Source organism: Crocuta crocuta, unplaced genomic scaffold, assembly GCF_008692635.1.
Source record: "Crocuta crocuta isolate KB4526 unplaced genomic scaffold, BGI_CrCroc_1.0 scaffold216, whole genome shotgun sequence".
Classification (NCBI taxonomy): domain Eukaryota; kingdom Metazoa; phylum Chordata; class Mammalia; order Carnivora; family Hyaenidae; genus Crocuta; species Crocuta crocuta.
The window spans coordinates 736,577-753,614 of record NW_027531504.1 but is presented as its reverse complement, the minus strand read 5'-3'; the positions used below and the strand labels follow the sequence as shown (position 1 = coordinate 753,614).

The 17,038-nt window shown below is 37.3% G+C and overlaps 1 protein-coding gene across 1 annotated transcript in view; it reads left to right on the top strand.

Moving 5' to 3' along the window:
• MYBPC1 (myosin binding protein C1) overlaps positions 1-16,558 on the top strand; it is a 69,240-nt gene extending 52,682 nt beyond the window's left edge. Inside the window, exons 25-32 of the mRNA XM_077772182.1 lie at positions 21-109; positions 2,892-3,087; positions 5,124-5,263; positions 8,373-8,532; positions 9,947-10,083; positions 11,716-11,902; positions 13,613-13,671; positions 16,283-16,558. Coding sequence (XP_077628308.1) covers positions 21-109; positions 2,892-3,087; positions 5,124-5,263; positions 8,373-8,532; positions 9,947-10,083; positions 11,716-11,902; positions 13,613-13,671; positions 16,283-16,333 — 1,019 coding nt within the window. The 3' untranslated portion in view covers positions 16,334-16,558. The remainder of the gene's footprint in view (positions 1-20; positions 110-2,891; positions 3,088-5,123; positions 5,264-8,372; positions 8,533-9,946; positions 10,084-11,715; positions 11,903-13,612; positions 13,672-16,282) is intronic.
• The last annotated feature ends 480 nt before the right edge of the window (positions 16,559-17,038 follow it).

The following is a 17,038-nucleotide window of genomic DNA, read 5'->3' as shown; positions in this document are numbered from 1 at the left end:
TTTGTTCTGCCCTCACTCAGAGCAGCCAAAGATTCGCATCCCAAGGCACCTGAAGCAAACCTATATCCGCAGAGTTGGAGAAGCCGTCAATCTGGTTATACCTTTCCAGGTAATAATTCAGGGTGCTTATTTTCTCTCTCCGATGCTGGCGTGTTTAAGTAAAGACAGACTCTAGCACTTAAATTAATCATGATCCAGGATTTCCTCCGAGACAAAGTAGATAAACAATGCAAGAGATCTGGGGAGTGATTAAACAATCTCATGCTTATTGAGAAATCTATCAAACTGATAGATTTTTCTTTCTGCATGAGACAAATGAGACTTCAGACTTGGACTTGTCTGAAGCCAGGGACTCCAGTGGGGTAGAGAGAAAACACCAAGGAGATACCAAAACAAGAAAGGCTTGAAGATTCTTTCTGGCCCTGTATATCTGTAAAACTGGTCTTCATTTTAAGTGAAGCTCTCAGTGTAATATTCAGGAAAACAACATGTGCTTACTTCCCATGCCTCACCTATAATAAGCAGTTTGGTCTCATACACACACACACACACACACACTCACACACACACACACTGTACCACCACTCTATTACTTGTCTGATTCCTTTTAGGCCCCTAGACAGCACTATTCAATAGAACATTCTGTGGTGGTGGAAATGTTTTATAGGTTCAATGTCCAATATGGTAGCCACCAGCCAAATACGGCCATTGAACACTTGAAATGTGAAACTTGGAGCTAGTGCAACTGGGAAGATTAATTTTTAATTTTCCTTAATTTTAATTTGTTTTAGTTTAAATAGCCTTGTGTCTATTACATCAGACAGTATGGAATTAGAATTTAGGTCTCTGCACACATTTGAACATACACACACCGCTCATTCAGACCCAGCCTCCCATGACAAACGAGCTAAAGGACAGCCAATGCCAGCCCTCATTGCACCCAAGGCCTGCAGCTTGAAGAGGTGATTACCTTCTACATAAAGTGTGTGAAATCAGAACAAAAGCCAAGGAAGACATGAGTGTAAACAGGGCAGGGGAGGAAAGAGGTGGCTTGGCAAGGTTCCCCCCACTTCTCTCCCCACACAGCCTCAGATAAAACCAGGAGTTGGCACTAGGCAGGCATACAGGCTGGTCTGGGGCTGCTGAATCTGGGGTGCAGAATCTCCAGTTTTGCACCATGTCAACTTCTCGCACTAATCCCAGTTCCCACATCTTGGGAGTCTGTGTGTCCAGCTTCTGACACTGTGTCTGGGGGTAGGAAAGACCATGAGAATGGGGACTTCACAGGTGTGGCATCCCAGGGGCTGCTCAGCTGCCAGGGAGAGGACGGAGAGACTATTGTGCCATGTTTATCTGTTTGCAGAACCATGAGAGTTCTCATGAACATCTCATTTGATCCTAAGAAACTCCTGGTGAGGCAGGAAGGCAGACTTCCTTACCGCTACTTGACAAGAGAAGAAACTGATGGTCAGAGAAGTTAAGTGACTTACCCAAGGCCATACAAGTAAATGGCACTACCAGGAGCAGGGTCTGTCTGTGGACGCTTACTCCAGTGCTTTTTTTTTTTTCACTGCATATGTTATCAGAAAACTCTTGGTTCCCCCCACCCCCCACAATAGCTAAAGCAAATTCTGTAAATACATTTACAGAAATGAGACCTGGAACTGTTTTTTCTTATCTTTAACACTGCTGTTCTCTACTTCCCATGTGCAAGTCGAAGCACCCCGATTACTCTTCGAGCTCTGTAGGCAGGGGTTTGATGTGGGTCTCTCACATTCCTTATCATAACCTATCAACAAGCCATGTTAGGAACCCAGAGGAAGGCTATGCCTTACCTGACTCAATTAATCTTTAGTTCCTGTCTGCAGGGTGAGCCTGGGTCTTTGGAAATCCTAGGAAGTTCCTTTGTAATATAAACTGAAACATGTGTCCTTTAATGAATCCCTCAAAGCCTGCTGGTAAAGAATAGTTTCAGCAGTCAGAAAGAGCAGGGAGAGAATCATAGACAAGTCTGAAATGAGTGGTATGATGCTGTGAAATAATATCACGTACATTTAGATAATACTAAAGCACATATGTAGTGTGCAGAAGCTTTAAGAATTTCAGTCTTGGGGCACATGGGTGGCTCAGTCAGTTAAGCATCCAACTTTGGCTCAGGTCATGATCTCACAGTTCATGAGTTCAAGCCTCATATTGGGCTCTGTGCTGACAGCTCAGAGCCTGGAGCCTGCTTCAGATTTTGTTTCTCCCTTCCTCTGCCTCTCCCCTGTTCGCACTGTGTCTCTCTCTCTCAAAAATAAATAAACATTAAAAAAGAAATTTAAAAAATAATAAAAAGAACTTCAATGTTTATAACCATCATGTGAGATAGGTAGTCGTTGTTCTCATTTTATAGATTGGAAAGTTGAGGGAAAGAGAGTTTAAGTAACTTGCCCAAGGTCACACAGCTATTAAGGGGTAGTGTCAGCATCCAAATACAGATTCCTGGGCCCCAGAATCCACGTTCTTAACCATTGTGCTGTGTTATACAGGCTTTGGAGCTAGAGACGCAGCTGTAAGACCTGGTTCCAGCCCTTACTTAAGCCTCAAGACCTTGAGCAAGTCACTTAATTCCTTTATCCAAAAAATGAGGATAATGACATTTATTATCCTGATGTGAAGATTAAAGGAAATAGTAAACCTCATGTACCTAATGTAGTGCCTTGCACACAGAATGCAGTCAATAGGCAATGCAAGTATTACCGTTTCTGCCATAGTTGCCAACCACCAGACGGTCGTCTCCAACCTTGCCTAGAATGGGGTCAGCAACTGTCATGTTTTGTAATGCTGAAAAAAATCTTGAGACAATCTGTTTTCCCTCCCCCTCTACTTTTTCCCGTCTTCCTTTTTAGGGAAAACCAAGGCCAGAATTAACTTGGAAGAAAGATGGTGCAGAAATTGATAAGAATCAAATAAACATTCGCAACTCTGAGACTGATACAATCATATTTATCAGAAAAGCAGAGAGGAGCCACTCTGGGAAATACGATCTGCAAGTCAAAGTGGAAAAATTCGTGGAAACGGCTACAATCGATATCCAGATTGTTGGTAGGTTTGGAAGAATGTTCTATCAAAGCAATATTTGTACTAAATGCCCTTGTCATGAAGGCAAGAGTAAGAATTTTTGCTGGACTGGCTTTCCATAAAATTATTTTTTTAGAATTGAAACTAAAAGATACATTAGTAAGATTTGGGAGTATTTCAAAATACTTTTTCTCTTACTAGAAAGACTAATCATTGGAGACTTGGGCATATATGTTAAAGAAAATTAATATATGTACTTTTTAGTGCAAACCATCTGTACTGCTTTATAATCCAGTTCTCTCTTATTCTGTTTCTTAACTCCTTGATGATGAAACTATTTCCTGTTTTGAATTCCTGCATAAAAAACATAGCAGATTTTAACCATAGTTTAACATGTTCCCCATGGCACCTAAAATTTTCTACTAAATACAGTTTTAATGGAGAGTGAAGAGTTTTTATCAAATGTAAGGAAGATGTACTTAAATAGTTAAACACTAAATTGGTTGACCCTACAAGGCTAGATACTCACTCTCCTGTCCAAATAAATAAATAGATAGATAGATAGATAGATAGATAAATAAATAAATAAAGTGTACTTCTTACCGCTGTCCAGAGTTACGGGAATAGAGGGAAGATCTCTCACAGATGAACCCCTCTCATTTGTACTGTTCTGTAATTTTTGCAATGCAAATAAATACATTTAAGAACATAGCTAGAGAAGCCTTGTTTCCAGTCCCGTCATTTTTATTATTATATTTCAGCAAATTTGCTGAAATGAGGAGCTTTCTCACTAAAAGAGCAACTTCCTGTTGGTTGAAAGTTCGTACCCTTTAAGCTAAGTACTCTCTTCCTACTGGCTAACCCTTCTTGATTTTTGTTTTGTTGAGGGGAGTGTTGAGGCTTCCCTGTACCCTCGTACCTGGCTGGGCTCCATTCTATTGGGAACCCCCATGGAATCCCCCATTCTAATGGAAGTCCCCAGGTCTGGAAGAGCACCTGCCATCTGAAACACATAGAAGGACTTTTCTTTTCTACTTTGCCATGTAATTACTTTAACAGGTAGTTCTAAGTGTCCAGGACATTGCTTGCACACTCAAAGTGTTCAATAAATAGTAACGTCTAGTTATTTTATTAGTTTCAAATTTAACGTTGGCAGAGAGATAAAACAAGTTTTCTTCATGCCTGTTAAAGGCACCTTTTGGGTACAACAGAGGAACCCACTCACAGGCTGTGGCCCCCATTCCTTGCTCCAAACTCCAGGTCTGCTGGGCCCAGATGCGCTCTAAGATTTGGAGCCCAGGGTCAGCTTACATTTCCCATTAGGTAACCTAGCCTTGTGATTCATTGCCAGTAGCCTGCGATTAGAGGGAAGGTTGATGAGGTTTGAAGAAGTTTCATTTAAATTTTCCTTTCAAAATCTTTGTCTTTCTGTGAAGATAAAAGTCAAGAGATTCTAGATAAGCTTAGCTGGAGGGCATACCCTCAGGTTTAAGAATGGTGAAAGAAATGTAGGTAGAAATGTAGGGAAGGAAGGGCATTTAAAAATATCCTCCTGCAATGAAGTATAGCAGCTCCATTTATCAATGCAGACACGTTCCCAGACATCTGAAACTGTGGGTAGTACCAAGCCCTATGTATGCTGTTTTGTCCTATACATACATACCTATGATAATAAAGTTCAATTTATAAAGTAGGCACAGTAAGAGATTAACAACTAACAATAAAACAGACCAAGGATAACCAGGTACTGTAATAAAAGTTAATGTCTCTCTCACAAAATATCTCACTGTACTGTCCTCACCCTTCTTCTGATGATGATGTGAGATGATAAAATCCCTAGATGATGACATGAAGTGAGGTGAATGATACAGGCATTGTGATGTAGCGTTAGGTTACCACTGACTTTTGGACACTGTATCAGGAGGAGCATCTGCTTCCGGATCTCAGCTGCCCGGGGTAACAGAACCTCAGAAAGCAAAACCTCTGTTTAAGGTGGGAGACCACTGCATATGCTGGGAGGGAAAATGACCTCACAATGATGCCATGAATTCATCTTCTAGATCGTCCAGGTCCACCTCAACTGGTGAAGATTGAGGATGTCTGGGGAGAGAATGTTGCTCTATCGTGGATACCACCAAAGGATGATGGAAATGCAGCCATCACAGGGTACACAATCCAGAAGGCTGATAAGAAGAGCATGGTAAGGTCTAGCTTTCTCTGGTTCAGCAACAGCAAAATCACATTTCATCAGAAGTAAAGGGGCGGAGGGTATGAGGTCCTCTTAAGGACATGAATATTACTTTGCTTGATTATCATGAGGCTAAAATTATATAAAGCAGCTGGCATATGCTTAATAGAATTCAATAATTTCATTTGTTCAAAAAATATTTAGTCACTCTGGATTCTGACTCAGATTTACATCCATGCAACTCTTTCTCCTTGTAAAATAAATGTTGCATAACATGTATAGAAAGAGACCAGTTAGAAAAGAAAGATTCTAAAGAGAACAGCATGTGCAAAGTTCCTGAAGAGGGAAGGAGCTTAGTGTGTTCAAGAGACAACCCAGTCGGAGTACAAATTATTATTACCTATATTTAATAGATGAAGAAACTAAGGCTCAGAAAGGATAAATGACTTGCTCAAGATCACCAGATTTTAAATGTTAAAGTCTAGGTGTTTCTGCATCAGAATCCATCTACTACATCGTACTACTCCCCTACCTGTATGTGAATAAATTAATAAATGAATATTTGGACATACAATGGCATCCAGCCACTCTTCATTCTCATAGGAAGAGTGAAATATCATAATGATATTGACAGGAAGTCTTTAGGCATTCACACTAGTAGATGTCAGTAAGAACTTGTCTTTTTAGATAGCCAGAATTTGTCTTCTTACATAGCCAGTCAAGTCCAGGTGAAACTGGACTTTCCCACTGCTGACTGAGTTCCACCTGGTGACAGAGGCTGATCCCCAACCCCTGCACCCCTGTGTTTCTGTTGCATTTCAGCAGGGACAGACCTGTAGATCAAAAGATACTCCCTCTGCCCAGTGTAATTCCAGATCACCACACATCACTGTGGCTACAGGTGATAATCTTCACTTAAATTCCTATTGTCATCCATAACTTCATAGACATTTTTTTCATTATGTATACCAACACATTGATTTATTCATTTACTATGTGTTGAGCACTGTTCTAACTGCTGAATCAGAAAAAAGAAATAAAAAGGAGCATTCACAATCTAGGCAAGGAGAAAGACATCATAAAGCCAAATGACAAAACAGTGTTGGAATACATTTTGGAATAAAGTGCTCTGGGAATAAAGGCAGGCATAACTATATTTGTCTGGTGTCCTAAAAATATTCAAAATATGGGGCACCTAGGAGGCTCAGTCGGTTAAGGGTCCAACAGTTGATCTCAGCTCAGGTCTTGAACGCAAGGATGTAAGATCTGCCACCTGTGTTGGGCTTTGCTCTAGGCGTGGAGCCTACTTAAAAAATATATCTAGGGGCGCCTAGGTGGCTTAGTCGGTTGGGCGTCCGACTTTCGCTTAGGTCATGATCTCGCGGTTCATGGGTTCGAGCCCCGCATCGGGCTCTGTGCTGACTGCCAGCTCAGAGTCTGGAGCCTGTTTCAGTCTGTGACTCCCTCTCTCTCTGACCTTCCCCTGCTCACGCTGTCTTTCTCTCTCTCTCTCTCCTAGAAATAAATAAAACATTTAAAAAAAAATCTAAAATACAGAGATAATGATGGCCCCTTAAAATTCTAAAAATCTTTTTCCTTTATGAACTTTTTATCAGAAACTGTATTTTCTCAGGGCACCAGAGTAGCTCATTAAGTGTCCAAATCTTGATTTCAGCCCAGGTTATGATCTCTTGGCTCATGGGTTCAATCCTGAGTCTAGCTCTGATAGGGCAGATCATGCTTGGGATTCTCTCTCTCTCCCCTTCTCTCTGCCACTTCCCCATGCACGCTCTCTCTCTCTCAAAATAAATAAAAATAAAATTTAAAAACATCTAAAAATGTATTTTCTCAATTAGTGGTACTAAACACATGTGGGCAATGTAGGTCTCTACTGGTTGTAAGATAAACTTTGAGGCCACTATATTTCTTGTTATGGTGAGGAAAAATTGAAAAGAAAATCACTTGTTCTAGCTTCTTATTCATTAATTCATTCGGGTTGTCAGTAAACATTTATTTTGTGCATAGTACCTACTATGTGCCAGGTATTATAATAGGCACTGGAGATACAGGGGTGAGAAGTCTGTATTTTCTTCTCAGCAGGGTGTGTTCATTTCAGTGGAGGAGGTATACAGTAAACAAGTAAAACAGTAAATATATAATGTAATTTAAGGTAGCAAGTGCTGTAAAGAAAACTTAGCCAGGTTAAGGTGATAGACTATGACCCACACAGAACGGTGGTTGGGTGAACAGTTAGGGAGGAAATAATATCTGAGCAAAGACTTGGAAGAACCTACTTTAATAATATTCGCAGACTTATCAGGTGATATTACTTTTTCTCTAGTGATTTATCATCATCTCTTCCAGAGAATAGATGTTTGCACTAAAATTCTTTTTTTTAATGCTTTTAAAATGTATCCTTGAGAGAGAGAAAGAGTGAAGGAGGGGCAGAGAGAGGGGGACAGAGAATCCAAAGAAGGCTTTTGACTGATTTGGATTTGGGGCCGAACTCACAAATCAGGAGATCATGACCTGAGGTTAAGCTGGGTGCTTAACTGACTCAGCCACCCAGGCACCCCCATTTGCACCAAAATTCTATAATTAGATATTGTTATACAAAAGATAGGTGACATACACTGTACACTTATGAAGAAAATATAAAGGTAGGAATTGATATCTAGGGTATATGAATCTAATGTGCAAATGAAGATTAAACTATAGGGGTGCCTAAGTGGCTTAGTCGGTTAAACATCTGACTCTTGATATCAGCTCAGGTCATGATCTCATGGTTCGTGAGTTCAAGGTCCCTCATCAAGCTCTGTGCTGACAGTGTGGAAACTGCTTAGGATTCTCTGTTTCCCTCTCTCTCTGCCCCTTCCTGATTCACATCCTCCCTCTCAAAAAATTAAACATTTTTAAAAAGATTAAATTATACATAATCAAGTATAAGTCTATTATAAAATGTTAAACAAATTAAATGTACATTGTTATTACTCTCGATATAAAGATCAGTGCTATTTTTCTAGTAGTTAATAAAACATCCCCACTATTTATTCTAATCAACAGTTGGAATAGTTGTGTATTTTTAGATGATTTTTCTCAAAAAAAATTTTTTTTCTTTTAGGAATGGTTCACTGTCATTGAGCATTATCACCGAACCAATGCCACCATTACTGAACTGGTCATAGGAAATGAATATTATTTCCGGGTCTTTGCTGAGAACATGTGTGGCCTCAGTGAGGATGCAACGATGACTAAGGAGAGCGCTGTGATTGCCAAGGATGGTGAGTTAGCAGTGGACTCATATAAGGGGGTTCTGGACTCAGTTCCAGTATTTGGGGTGTGAGGGGTTTCCTCTGGTTGTTGTTGTTGTTTTTTTATAGAGTCTTCACTACTATAATTGAACTGATCTCCCCTTCCAGAAGGTCTGGGGATGGGACTGAAAGTTTGAACCCACTAACAAAAGACCCCTTTATAACTTTCCTTACTTAGGAAATTTCAAGGATTTTAGGAGCTCTGTGACAGAAATGGGGCTAGAAGATCAAATATTTACAGTAAACCCTTGGATTGCAAATAACTTGTTTGGCGAGTGTTCTGCAAGACATGAACAGTTCTAAAAAAATTTTTTTTTTACTTCTACTTTGATTTATTTTATTATTATTANGGGGAGTTCTATGGTTAGTTTCCTGAGGAACCTCCACACTGTTTTCCAGAGGGGCTGTATAAATTTTAATGTGATAAACGAGTGATGTCTTGCAATACAGGTAGTACATGAGACCAAATGTCACATTATCACAACCGAGCCAATGGTTCTTGAAATCTGCTTTGATATACAAAATGATTTGGATTACAAGCATGTTTCTGGAAGGAAATTTGCTTGCAAACCAAGGTTTTAATGTATTTCTTATTATAAATAACAATATCACAACTGGACATATGGAAACCTCGGTTTTCAATTACTAGATGTTCTCAAGAAGACTGGATGTAGAGATGTGGTAAAAGGGAATTCTGAAATCAATAAACACACATTTTTAAATTGTGGTAAAAATGTTCGAGTAAAATGTTTTCTTTACCAGTACAAATTTTTATTTGTATTTATTTTTTAACTGTTTATTTATTTATTTTGAGAGGGTGTGGGCAGAGAAGAGGGAGAGAGAGCATCCCAGGCAGGCTCCATACTGTTAGCGCAGAGCCCAATGCTGGACTCCATCTCACAAACTGAGATTATGACCTGAGCCAAAATCAAGAGTCAGACACTTAACTGACTGAGCCACCCAGGTGCCCCTTAGTTTTATTTTTAATACTGTGTTTTTTAAAAATATAAACTTCAATTCATTCCAACTTCTAGGCTGTGCGTCTGGATGGCTAAATTAACAGAGATAGGAATGTCATTTCCTAATAAGCCACTCTCCTTAAAGTCCTCATTGCTCATTGCTTTCACATTAAAATACACTGTTGATCAAAATACTCAGATATCAAATTTTTATCAGTAGTTCTTTCAGTCTCAGATGATCATACTGGCTTTCTGTCTCAGGTGTGATTATCCATTTGAACCTTTCAGAATGAATGTCGTGTGTAGTTCACCCATGTTTTTTTACATGTTTTCCTAAGGTCAGGGGAGTTTTAACCATGAATAAAGTATGCCAAGAATAATATATTCTCAGGCCAATTTGTATTTGTCTAATTCTTGGTTTTAAGGTAAAATCTACAAAAATCCAGTGTATGAAGATTTCGATTTCACGGAAGCACCTATGTTTACTCAGCCTTTGGTTAACACCTATGCTGTGGCTGGTTACAATGCCACCCTGAACTGCAGTGTGAGAGGAAACCCTAAGGTACCATTTTTTAATCACATTAGTTAAATTTAAGAATTAGTCCCAAATTCCCTTTTTTAATGTTAGATTATAATTGCAAATTATAATATAAACTGTGCTATTGCATCCTTTTCTGGGATAGGGAGGAGAGTGCAGCATTGTGGTATTGGTGGATAATTAGGTCCACTATTAAATGCTTATATTTCTTCACTATCTAAAGGATGACTATTAAGGAAAAACCAAAACATCCACTTTTCTAAAAATGCTGAGAGGTAGGAGATGGTAGTAATATTGTTTCACCTGAAAAATCCAGTGATAATATTGACTCATCAAATTTTCTAAAATAGATTAAAGCAAATAATGATGAAACTGTAATTCAAGGCAGAATATAAAATGTGCTGTGCTAAGGCTACAGAGTCCTAAGAAGGAAAAAATCATATCCGACTGAAGAGATTTAGAAAGGTTTTAAGATTTCTTGTTGGCATTTGAAAAAAAGCAATGAATTAATGAATGTTGCCCATAACAATATTTTTTCCCTGTGGGAAAAGTGCCCTAGAATTTGGAAGCATTGCAAAGTGGTATTTTTCCTGCATATACCATGAGCAGGAATAGAAGAGTCAAGGGAGAACGTACACTGAGGATGAGAAGAAGATCCTGAATTCATGTTTAGTTGGAGGTGATGTCAGTATAAGCAGGAATAACCAGGAGGGAGAATAAAGTGTCACCCGGGCTTAGGAGAAAGGCCAGAGCTGTGACTCATTGTTTGGAAGTCCTGAGCATGAGGGTGCTATATTCCACCTCTTGGAGCTGAAACTCTAGAAAGGAATATCATCGAGGAAAGGAAATTCATCGAGGAAAGGAATATCATTGAGACTAGTAAGCAAAAAGCCAAAGTCCTAGGCATAAGCCTCAGTGAATGCTCCTATTTGAAAGGAGGAAGAAGGAAGGAGGAAGATGATGGTATGAAGGAGACAGAACAGAAAGTCTCTAGGGTCTGAGCAAGGCAAAAGCATATAAGATGCAGAAGAGAGACTATGGGGAGTGTACATTTACAAAGGGAGAAGACAATATGGAAAGGGAGGGGAGTCAAGGCTAATCAAATGTAATTCAGAGGCCAAGGAGAATAGAGTCAGCTTCCTAGATGACTGGTCGTTACTGATCTTGCATTATCTGAAGTGGACCGATTCCACCGGATGATGAATAGAGAGCTGTTTGAGGAGAGATGAAATGGTGAGGAGGCATAAGCAGAATTAGAAAAGAATGTCAGGAAAAGGTAGTGGGGAAAATCAGATGGTTGTGACATCTTATGAGGATTCTCTGAAAAATGCCCAGCAACATACACTCTCCAGGATGAGTTGACCTCAGGAATGTGTAGATCAAATTGGAATGCGTCTGAATCCGCTTGGGAAGAGAGCCCCAGATCTGTCCTTTGAGCAAGTCTGGCTTGCTTTAGACCTGCCCATTTGCTTTCTTGCCAAGTACTACGTAGAATTTAATTTGAGAGAAACAGTGCTCAAGTAGATGTGGATTCTTCTCAGATGTACTTTCTTTCTAAGCCATGCTTTAAAATTTGGTCACTGGCTTTAATGGTCTATCATTTATTATGCTAAATACCGATATATTTTGACCTATTTTCTTCAATCTTAACTTCAGCCCAAAATAACCTGGATGAAAAACAAAGTTGCTATTGTGGATGACCCAAGATACAGGATGTTCAGCAACCAAGGGGTCTGTACTCTGGAGATTCGCAAGCCCAGCCCCTATGATGGAGGCATTTACTGCTGCAAAGCTGTCAATGACCTTGGGACAGTGGAGATCGAATGCAAACTGGAGGTGAAAGGTATGACATCAAAGATCTTGTGTATTAACTAAAATGAAAGAAAGTCATTTAATTATTGTCCTTACTACAAAATCCAAATTGTTTGCTAAAGTGTTCAGGGGTGGCAGAGGAAGGGGAGAGAGAATTGTGGGAGAGAAGACATTATTACATTCTGCATTCACTCTGATTTATTTAAATAAACTTAGTCTCACCTCTTGTAGTTCTCATTAATGACACAAATTTTAATTTCAGTGGAATGCTAGTATGTGTGCAGCATGGTGAGACTGAGTAAAGTCAAGGGAATAGGACTTTCATGGTATAATTTAAAAAGCCTAGTACAAAAGCTCATCTAATGAATCTGCAATTAAGGAATTTATACTATTTTTAATTAGCTAACTATATTGGGAAACTTCTAATATATATATGAGTGAGTTTGTTAATTTAGCGTTTAATATTGCACATAGAGAATATAGCATATCCATATTATCATATTATAATCGTTGCTTTTAAAATCTCATTAGGAAGTTTTCATTTATAGGTATGCATTTCATTTATACTAGTGTTTAGAAATGTTGCAACTAACGTAAACCAAGAAAACATATGAGGATTTATGTGGTAGAATAGTTTCAGAACAACCTGTCATCTTAATCAATTTTTATAGTAATTGAGTATAATTATTATACTGAAGTTTTTTCTTGACAATCAAATGGTACTTTGGGATACCATGAAAACTACATCTGTCAGAGTCACTGTTATAAGATAATGGGTGACATGATCCTAATGTCTTTTCTCTTTTTCTTATTATGTTATATTGCTTTCCTGTGATAACCAAAATCTTTATTTTTTTTACCTCTCTGTAATGAAGAAATTATGATCCAAAAGTCAAAAAGATAACTTGTAAATATCTCTTTTAGAAAAACAAACCACAGTAAATACTTAAGGTACTAATGTAAAAAAAAAAAGAGGTTTTAGTCCTAAACCTAGTATAAATATAGTAAAGATACTACTTTAAAAAATTTTCTTTCGTAACTTAAAAAAAACAGTATTCTTTTTATGATTTCTTTCCATTCTCAAATACAGTATAGTAGATTGATAACTGAATAAGTATAAATTGTTTGATTTTTTCTCTCAAATATAAAATAATATTCTTAGAAAGTGTCAAATGTGACTATTGAGAAAGTGTCTACAAATTTAAGCATTATTTTATCTGTTTATTAGTTATAAATGCAGACTAAGTTAAGAGTTGCAAATATATCTGGTTTCTCAACTCCTAGCTTTACAAAAGTATTGCTGGTACTTATGTCTCAATATCCAACAAAAAACAACAAAAAAACAGTACTACTTCTGCATGTTTTGAAAATAAAAGAATGTTGCTAAAGGTGTAAAATGATTATTTCATAAATGATTCAACATTTGGGATCTTCTATAGAAGCAAATAATACTATACATATAGATGATGTATCATTTATAGTAATTATATAGAAAATTGTATAGTAATTAAATTTAATGATATAAAGAATGTATTCTAGTACATGAGTTCATAATAAGGAATCAACTGTGATATATTGGTGAAAATTTTTAGTCCTAAGAGTAAAGCCAAGATTGTTTGTCATCAGATTGTTATCTGATAATAGGTGACTTGAATCAAGTTAAGCTGTGAAAAAAAACAAAAAGGTAAGAATGTCAACTTAAGAATAAATAAATACTGGTACAAATATTCTAATCCTACAGTGATATATCAAGGAGTAGATACCCCTGGACAACCAATCTTCCTGGAGGGGCAGCAACAGGTTTTAAAAGTTCATATCCCACTGGATATTTCTACTTTCTGTTCCATTCCTCTTACATGAAATCGCACTTTGCATGTAAAGCTTGACTTTCTCATTTGCTTTTCATTGTATCTCTTAGCAGCTCATGGCATACAGTGTTTATGCCATGAACATGAAGGCCAAATTATTCAAGGATATTAATTAATGTAGGCGCTATGTCTTGTCAGAAAACTAAGTACCATACCACACGTCCCTAAAAAAAGCCAAAGAACTATATTTGAAGATGAGCTCATTGGAGACATCAGATTATCAAAACTTGGGAATCAATGACATATCTTTAATATCTTCATTTTTCAAATGTAGAGAAATATGATCTTCCTTTGAGATAATTTCTGCTGTAGTTTCCTTAGATTCATGTTAAAATCTAGAAGGCTGAGCATTTTTAAGTTGCTAAGTTGTAGAAAAAATATTCTGGGCATTTTTGATGGAATGAGGATACAAATAAAATATTTGGAATATTTGGATCCAATATTTGGAAACTTTTATATTTAAGATTTTGAATGAAAAATTTACCAGTAGAATATCTGTGACTCATCTATCTGTTGGACATTTTGGATATTTTCATGGGACTAAAATTATTTCATATATTTATGAACTTGAAAGAAAATTTCAGGTCCTATTACTAAATGTATTAAATGATAAATGAGTCCTATTCTACAAGTATAATTCACCCCCATTTGGAATAATGAATTAAGAAGTTCTTTGGGACTGGGTAAGCAACCTGATGTAAACTCTAGTGATATAAATCTATGCCTGAGTTTACAATTCCCAGACATAATGTCAGCTTGCAAAAATGACAGAATTAAGGCTCTCTCTTTAAAGTTTTATAGATTATACATAGAGTAGCTTTCTACCCTAAGTTTGTTTAGGCCTTGTGTTTATTTAGATCAGTCATATATAATCAGTTCAGAATACAATATTATAGAATATGCTAGTTTAGTATTTATATCTACTTGATAATTTTGCCTTTTAGAATTTCAACATATATATATGTATACTAATGCTTTGTCTCTTGTCTCTGTTTTTCTTTTGTTGAAAAACACAATATATATATGTTGTAGGTTTTTTTTTTTTTAAGCTAATGGTTTGGAAGCTCTTACCATAAATATTCACTGTTCAATCAAATTGGCTTTGCCACCTGATCAGGCAAAGCTGTTGTGCATATTAATAAATATTTTACATATTAATTATTCTTTGAAGTGACTGGATCCCTGGCCTTCACTCCATATGCTTCTATTTTCCTACGTCTTTCACATGACTAAGGATTAATGAAATCACCTCATCATAATCATGACTATAATTTCATCCAACAAGTACTCAACTTTGGTTTTAGCACTTTATTAATGCTTACAACTTCTCTCTCTCTTTCTTTCTCTCTCTTTCCCTTAGTTGTAGCACAGTAAGGATTTTTGAATGTATATTATCATCTAAGGTAAGCTTTCATATGGTTTTGGCATATGAAGCTTATGACTGTCATAAGCCATACAAAGCCTGTGGAGTATGGCATGATTTTCATTCTGTAATCCAATGAAAATAGACTATTTAAAATCTCTAACTTTGTAGTTTTAATTTGTATTTAAGTATCTTAAAATTAACAGCTAGTACTTATTCATCACAACGATCTCCTGTTAACATGAAGCAAGTTGTTGAATGAAATAGAGCATGAATAAACGCATTTAATGTTGATAAAAATGATACCCAAGCATTCTGAACGCTTTGCATCAAGGAATGGACATGTATATAAATGGCATCATTTCTACCAATATGTGACTTGAATTTTTTTTTTTAAAAAAAGGAGAATGACTTTCCCAAATTTGCATTAAAGAAGTTTTAAGAATGTTCAAATGGCATGCTGTTTTTGCCTGGACGTGAGTTTATTAGCAAGTAATGAAGCACTTCCTTAAAGGACCATGAATTTTTATAGTTTCATGGGTTCTCTCGTGAGGGGTACTTTTATTTTGTAAATATAATTCAGACACATGGAAGGTAAGTTTGAAATAGTAGTAGTTGTTTCACCGTCAGAAGGCATTGGACGGGGTTTTACTATTTTTAACAAGATCTTTCCAATTTTTGCACTTTTGACAGTGTATAAATAGCCAAAGTTAAAGGAATGGTCCCTTTTTTCTTCTCCAAAGTGCTTGAGTTGGAATTCTTTGTGCTAAATTAAAAGGAACATTAATGAACAGGAAACAGTTCTTCCCACTGATTCATAACATGGTCTGCATCTACTCTGCCGTTCAGCCAGAAGTCTTAAATCATTGAAGAATCCCCAAACCCAAAAGAGCAATAGATCCTTTCCAAAACCAGTTAGGAATTTAAACTAAGATCAAATAATAGCAGGGAACAAGAAACTGCTATGGACCTGCGGGGAACTTGCTTTTCCCTCGAGATGCCAATTGCTTTAAATTCTACGTGTACTAAAGGCAGAAGATTTCCAGGTAGGACTGAATGAATCTTTGTAACTGGAACATAATTAGTTACATTTCTAGGCAGCTAGTCAGGAAGTAGTATTTCAGTAATTTTTCATGTAGACGGTTTTGACTTGGCCTTTTCCTTTTTTTGTCCTCTTTAGGTGGCCTTTCCTTCTGCAGGCTCCTCTTGCAAGGCGTACCTCCTAACATAATTGATTCATATTTGCGAGACTTGCAATCAAGCAACCCTGAGGAATACTAAGGCCCTGGGCCCTGCCTCCCTACACTCCATGCTTTGAAATCTGGTTGCAATGAGAAAGCATTTCTGTTTTTCCACCAGCACCCAAGTGTGGTTGTTTTCTTTCCTCCTGATGTTGAAGAAAAAAAAAAACGTGTCTGCACGGATTGCTTAATTAAAAATGGCATACAAAATTTTATTTGAAGTCAGCATTTTGCTCATGATTGTCTGTGCTTGGTCACCGTACTTTATAAAAAAGCAAGCTGGAGAATTAGCAAAAGCCATTGTTGCAGTTTAAAATAGTAGGCTGTAATGCTTTCTTTTTTCCAGAATAAAAAGACATAGTTCTGTATACCACACTCATATCTTGAAAATCCATCTTTCTCTTGAAAAGTCACTCTTCTCTTGATCTAATAGATTTTTCTAAGCAAAGCAGGGTTGTTTACTTCGCACAATCCTGCTTAACACCAGTGGTGCTTAACCCTTTTTCCCATTTGAATTCCCAAAAGACTTCATAAACTCAGACATAGTTTTCTCAATGGAAGGGAAATTGTATTCAGTAGATGGTACAATAAGTTTGAAGCACTTGTGATGAGATCACACAATATTCATTTATGTGTTTGGGGTTGTGTGCACAGACAGAACTGAGGACAAAAGGCTGGGAGATGGGTGCCATGAA